This window comes from Anastrepha ludens, chromosome X (genome assembly GCF_028408465.1).
Source record: "Anastrepha ludens isolate Willacy chromosome X, idAnaLude1.1, whole genome shotgun sequence".
In the NCBI taxonomy this organism is placed as follows: Eukaryota; Metazoa; Arthropoda; class Insecta; order Diptera; family Tephritidae; genus Anastrepha; species Anastrepha ludens.
The window spans coordinates 68213133-68220397 of record NC_071503.1 but is presented as its reverse complement, the minus strand read 5'-3'; the positions used below and the strand labels follow the sequence as shown (position 1 = coordinate 68220397).

Genomic DNA, 7265 nt, shown 5'->3' with positions numbered 1-7265 from the left:
CTGGTGTCCGCCAATTTGGGTCGAACTTTTTAGTTTCTTTTCTATAACTCACCTAAACTAATTAATTCAGTTACGATTGAAAACAACAGTTGCCGAGAGTGGACGTGTCGAACTTGTGCTCTAAATAAATTATCTATTTAAACAATTTTATAGTGTCAAATTAAACCAAAAGTTACCGTGACTAGGTACCAGCGATTGGATACCCGTCTTGGACATCAGCAAAATCACTTCAAACAAATTGATAAGTAAACAAATAGATAAGTAAGCAAAACAAAGAAAAAAGACAAAAAAAAAAAAACTGAAACAATTGCGGCAGAGAGAGGAGAGCGGCCTCCAGCTGTACTTGTTTATCAAAATTAAATACTGTGCGGCGCGCCACCTATGCACTGACATAGAAATCTTAATACTACCTGCATTATCGACGCCAAATCGAATAGGGTTGCCATTTAAAAAAAAAAAATTAAAAAAAGATTAAAAAAAAGAAAAAAAAAAAAATGAATTTGCAAAGAACACCTCCACCGGGCGGTGGAAATTCGTTCAAAAATCGAGCCACTATTAATACACCATCAATAGGAGGAAATCTATTAAAAAAACATGAAAATACAGAGAAAGAAGATATTAAAATATTATCGAAACAACTACAAAATATGCAACAAATTTGTGCTGAATTAAAAAATGAGCTGCAACAGCTAAAAATAGAAAACGCTAAACTAAAAGCTCAAACTGCAGTCACTAGTAAAACCAACAGTGCACAGCAAAATAAAACACCACCTCAATACGAAACCGATGAAGAAGAGCTAGATCGAGAGACGGACTGGATCCTAAAAAAGCGTCCATCTAAAAAACGAAAAGCTGTCAATTCACCTGAACAAATAGGCTCAACTTCAAACTTGAATACAGTAATTGCCAACAATAAAACACCAAAAGATGATAAAAAAGCCCCACGTCCGCCACCAATTATGGTAACAGCTGAATGTGAGTACCAAAAACTGTGCAACATTGTAAAAAACGGGTCTAGCAATACGTTCTCTATTAAACTTCTGAACAATAAGATCTATAAAATAAATACATTTGATCCAGATGATTATAGAAAGGCTACAAAGTCGCTATCAACACAAAATATCTCTTGGTACACTTATGAAAACAAGCAAACAAGACCAATAAAAGTTATAGCAAAAAATCTTCATCATTCGTGCGATCCTACTGATATCATACAAGATCTTAAAAAACAAGGCCTAAAAATCACTAATGCAGTTAAAAAGCTAAAATGGAAAACAAAGGAGCCACTAGATATGTTTCTACTCACATTCGAATCAATTGAAGATATTAAAAAGATATTTGAAATAAAAACAATCTTACATGCGGTTGTCAAAATTGAAGCGATTAAACAAACAACATTAATTCCTCAATGTAAGTCATGTCAGTCCTACGGACATACTCAAAATTATTGCGGCAAGCAGCCACGCTGTGTCAAATGTGCGCAGAAGCACAAAACAATCGAATGCACAAAATCAAAGGAGCAGCTGCCAAAATGCTGCAACTGTGGAGAAGCACACCCTGCTAGCTACAGAGGCTGCATAGTAGCCAAAGAACTACAAAAAATTCGCGACAAAAAAATTGGACAGCGGAAAAATAACACTGAGGCTGAAAGCCAAACTAAAGGAAGAGAGAAAAATAAAGATGAAGCTAGTACGAAATCAATATCGCATAAACCAATACCAATTCCAGTCCCAAGCAATCTACCAACCTATTCATAAGTGGCAAAAACTAACGAAAATGTCACTACACATGAAGAAAATATACTTTCAAAAATATTGCAAAAACTAACAGAACAACAAGAATTTAACAAATCACTGGAGCAAAGGTTGCAAAATCTTGAATTTAAAATTTATCAGTCAATTACACATGCCTAATTTTTTAAAAATAATGTTATGGAACGCGAACGGTCTCCCAAAGCACCAGCAAGAATTGGAAATGATTCTCAATTCAGAAAAAATCGACATTTGTTTAATTGCTGAGACGCATTTCACTAATCAAACTTTTTTCAAGATCAAAAACTTTGAAACTTACCACACTATTCACCCAAGCAACAGTGCCCGAGGCGGAAGTGTCGTAATTATTAGAAGCAATATTAAACACTACGAACAAGAAAAAGTCAGCACCAATGAATTCCAAGCCACCACCATCACAATTAATGCTGGAGGTGATCTAGCATTGACAGCTGTTTATAGTCCTCCAAAGCACCAAGTCAAATACGATCAATATGCCCATCTTATTGAGCGTCATAAAACAAAATTCATTATGGGCGGTGATTTTAATGCTAAACATATCCATTGGGGATCTAGGCTAACAACCACTAAAGGAAGGGAGCTCTTCAAAGCGCTTCAACAAACAAACTGTAACACTGCATCTTCATGGATGCCAACGTATTGGCCATCTGATCCACAAAAAAATCCGGACCTTATCGATTTCTTCATCACCAGAAAAGTCTCCAGTGCTTATCTTAATATTGAAAATGGGCTAGACATGAATTCAGATCACTCGCCAATCTATCTAACTCTCAGCGAAACGGTAGTGTTACGTGATCCAGTTCTCAAATTAACTAGTCAATTTACCGACTGGGATTATTTCCCCAAAATGTTAGAAGAATCTGAAGACAATACGTTTCCAATGGAATCAACAACAAAGATAGATGACGAAGTTTTAAAACTGACGAGAGAAATACAACACTCTGCTTGGTCGAGCACACCTCCTTTAATGAAAATTTCCGCTGGCCACAAATACACAAAAGATATAAAAGAAATGGTGCTAAAGAAGCGAAAAATGCGGCGTAGGTGGCATCAAACAAGATCACCTGTTGATAAAGCAGCTTTGAACAAAGCAGCGAAAGATCTCAGCCATAAAATTAAAGAATACAAAAATCAATCATTTACAAACTACGCACAGCAATTAAATAATAAAAGAGACACAAACTACTCACTATGGAAATGCACCAAAAAGCTTAAACAGCCAGCTAACCATAATCCACCAATCAAAGTAGGCAATAATGGATGGGCGAAAACCAACATAGAAAAAGCAAACATATTTTCAGATTATCTAGCAAAAATCTTTACACCCAATAGCGACACATCACCAATACTAAATAATGATGGCATAGCCAATGATAATTATGGCGATATAGTACCCATAACTGAAGATGAGATGTGCGCCGAGATAAAAAAGTTGAAGTCGAAGAAATCTCCAGGGTTTGATTTAATAACTGCCGAAGTCCTCAAACAAGTTCCACGAAACATCATTACTAAGCTAACAAACATAATGAATGCTTGCTTTAAGCTGCAATACTTTCCAATCTATTGGAAAATAGCTGATGTCATCATGATTCTAAAACCAGGAAAGCCTCCAAATGATGTAGCATCATATCGACCGATTTCACTGTTGCCCATCTTGTCAAAACTGTTGGAAAAATGTTTGATAAAGCGCCTGAACAATATCATAGAAAATAAACAAATAATACCAACACACCAATTTGGATTTCGCGCGCGCCACTCAACTATTGACCAAATTCACAGATTAACTCGTATCATCGAGAACACATTTGAAGAAAAAAATGTCTGTTCGGCTGTATTTCTCGATGTCTCTAAAGCTTTCGATAAAGTATGTCATGCTGGCCTGCTGTGGAAAATAAAGAATGTACTGCCAACAAAATGTTTTAATATCTTAAAAACCTACCTGTCTGAGCGCTATTTTCGCGTCAGGTACGAAGATGAGTTCTCTGAACTGAAAGAGATAAAAGCTGGTGTGCCGCAAGGAAGTGTGCTTGGACCTCTTCTCTATCTACTTTTCACTCACGACCTGCCAAACAGCAGAAATTGCTTTATAGCAACATTTGCTGATGATACTGCAATATTAACCGTCGGAAAGACAGAAATAGAGTCTACTGCACAACTGCAGCTTGCTATCAATAAAATATACAACTGGACAGATAAATGGCACATTAAACTGAACGAAACAAAGTCTGTACACATCAACTTTACAAACAAAAAGACCAACTACCTGCCAATATACATAAACAGCATTAAAGTACCATACTCTAATACAGCAAAGTATCTACACCCAGAAAAATAACATTGGTTAAATGTAACAATTTCCGTGGTTAATTTTACTACCATGTAAATTGTTGTTGCAAAAATTCTCAGCTAATATAACTGCAAACGTTGGTCAAATTAACAATTTTTTTTCGGTTAGTGCGCGCTCTGTATAATTTGTTGCTGTAATTTTAACAATTTTAGCTTGTTATATTAACTGTTTGAAAAAGTTAAAATTTTCCTTACATTTTGTTGTTGTTTTCTTACCAACAAATATGGTAGAATTAACCAATTCAAAAATTGTTACTTTCTTCACTTACTATTTGTTCAGTAAAATTAACCTACGTAAATCGTATTTTTTTTTCTAATGTTATTTTGTTAGTGTGATTTAACTGATCTTATTTGGTTAATTTTACAATAAAATTGTACATTTGAAAAAAAAACTTAATCAACCATAAACCTTGGTTAATTATACCAGTACCAATCAGTTAAAATATTTCTCCCTGAAAATGCCTTTTAACAATTTCAATAGGTTATTTTGACAGTGGCAATTGTGCCACTACTATTCCTTGTGTTAAGGTAACCATTGATACAGCAGTTAAAAAATAAACGATTGCAGCAATAGAAGCGGACCATGTTGTTGCTGTTGTTATTGTTTGTAACGGAACTTCGCCGACGCTCGCTGCAATCAGTTGGTTGAAAACTTTGAGCAAGCCGGTTGAATGTAAATTGTGTGTGCAAGTTGTAAAAATGGAAAATAATATTTTGGAATCAGCAGAAAAGGACGGACTGGAATCTATATTAGACTCTTGGGGATTCAGCTACATTTTACAAACATTAAAAGGTAGGTTTATTAAAAATAACTTTTGTAAATTAACAAAAATGCTGGTGAAACGGCGTCATGCAACCATTCCGTTATTTGGCTTTGGTTGTGTTGTTGCTTTTATTGCTCATATAAAAAGTGTGAAAATAATTGCATGCATCGATTTCTGTTTGTAAATGAAATAAACTTATTAAGTAAATGTGTAATATTTTAACAAATCGTAGATGAATCTATAATACTTGAACGGCTAAGATATTTGGAAGAGCAGGACTTGACATACTTATTCCGGGAACGTAGGTTAGGAGAAAAAGTGGAGTTTCGTTTCAAGCTGCAGCAATGGAAAATCGCAAATGTAAGTGCAAACATAAAATTTGAATTTTATTCGGTAAACAAAATAAAACTTTTCTATTTAAGGGATATTCTGATGTCAAAGCCTGCGATACAATATCTGTAGACACGACTTTCCTGGAAGACGTGGAAAATTCACAATATTTAAACTGCAGTCAATCAACAAGCTCTTCTTCTAAAGTTATTTACGATCCTAATGGGTACCGCGGCTCTATTGTGAGTATATACATATGCAAATATCTACAGTGAACGTCAAAAGGAATTGTGCATCATAAAATTGCAATATTCACGAAAAATTACTTATTCTAAAACAAGTTCGCAAATTCCTAGTAAAAGTATTCATTCACGAATACAATAAAAAATGTAAATAATAAATAATAATAAATACAATAAATAATATAAGTTAAAGTTCGAGTATGCAGTTTTGTAGCTTGTTAAATTTTGGTATAATAAGATACTATTACTTAAAAGCCTACTATTACTTAAGCCGCTAAAACAATTACCTGATTTTTGGCAATTCTTTTTTCTAAGCCCCAGAATTTTTTTGCATACAAATTTATAAGCTTGATTTTTTCTTAGTATCGTACTATACTAAAATTTAAATTACATTAAATTAAATCTTAAATTTAATTTTTTGCTGTATTCTTGTGAATACTTGTATTAGAAATTAGCGAAATTATTAATTTTTAATAAAAATTGCAATTTTATGGTGTATAGTTTCTTTTCACGCTCACTGTAAAGTATTTCAATTTACATTCAAAATTTAGAATAGTGCTTATGATAATTATAAATAGGGCAACTCATATACAAATTTGAATGTTTTCGAAATTTTACGAATTACCATAGTACAATATATAGTAACAGTATCAATCTATTTTTAGATTCAAATCGATTTTCGTTATTTGCATCCACATTCCACATCCATCTTCGATAAATGGAAGACCTTTAATCTCAAAATTATCCCACTGATAAAAACAATGTTGACGGATCCGGCGCACTTGCATCAATTGGAAACAATAAAATCACGAGAAAAAGGTTTGTCAAGGCATTTACTCAAACATATATTTATTTATATTTACATATCTTTACTATTTCTAAACATATACATAGGTTCAGAACAGATCATTGCACTACTGCTTCATGTTTTGCTGCGTCCAACAATAAAACGAAAAGCAAATACCGCAAGAAAGATTTACCGGTCTACTATCAAAGATTCGCAGATGTCTTTTATTCTTCATGTTGTTACGGCAAATGATGTTGAAAACTGCTTAAACAAGCTGAAGACTTCCCTTTATGATCGCGGTGAGACCTTACAACCAATAATTATTGCAGTTGGCTATAATTTATGTGACGCTAATGTACTTTTTTTATATAAAGGTATCAGAGAGAGATTATTGAATAATTATAATTTAGTTATAAAACTGAAAACTTGTGATTAAAACTACATTAAAAAAGCTCGAAGAGATTTGTAAAAGGTTCTGATTTAACCTTTTTTTTTTAATTGTACGTACACTTATTTATTTATGTTTAAAACGTTATCTTAAAGACTGTTAGGGATAACTTAAAAAAATCCCCAACATTGTTACTTTTTGTGAATTATTTTTATTACAATCCATTTAAAAAAAAAACAAATAAAATTTTCCTGAATAAAATACAAATACTGTTTTTATCTTTACAACGTTGATGTTTAAATCAGAATGATATAGAGTAGAAATGTAACTATAAAGATTCTAATTGTATAATAACTATTCTACAAAAATTTTATTGTATCTAAAATTGTGGTAATACTAAACAATTAACATTGTTATCACACAATTTATATTGTAGGATTACAGTATAAATAGTACTTTGACAATTTTAATTGTTTATGTACCACAACTTCAGTAACAATACAATTTTTATAGTAATGTAACAGTAAAAATAGTTAATTCTACAATTTTTGTGGTTATATTACAATTTTTACATTAGTTTTTACCAACTTTTGTGGTTAGGTGGGCATTACTATTAAT

The 7265-nt window shown here is 32.7% G+C and overlaps 1 protein-coding gene across 2 annotated transcripts; it reads left to right on the top strand.

Moving 5' to 3' along the window:
* Positions 1 to 4548: 4548 nt before the first annotated feature.
* Positions 4549 to 6756, top strand: LOC128869428 (uncharacterized). 2 transcript variants are annotated; one of them, XM_054111979.1, is made up of 5 exons: positions 4549 to 4929; positions 5133 to 5260; positions 5323 to 5472; positions 6138 to 6291; positions 6430 to 6756. In XM_054111979.1, exons 1-5 carry the CDS (start codon positions 4836 to 4838, stop codon positions 6693 to 6695), a joined length of 792 nt encoding a protein of 263 aa, XP_053967954.1. In that variant the 5' UTR covers positions 4549 to 4835; the 3' UTR covers positions 6696 to 6756. The 2 variants fall into 2 exon arrangements, with proteins under 2 accessions (XP_053967954.1, XP_053967953.1); XM_054111978.1 differs by having other exon boundaries at positions 6367 to 6756.
* Positions 6757 to 7265: the final 509 nt, after the last annotated feature.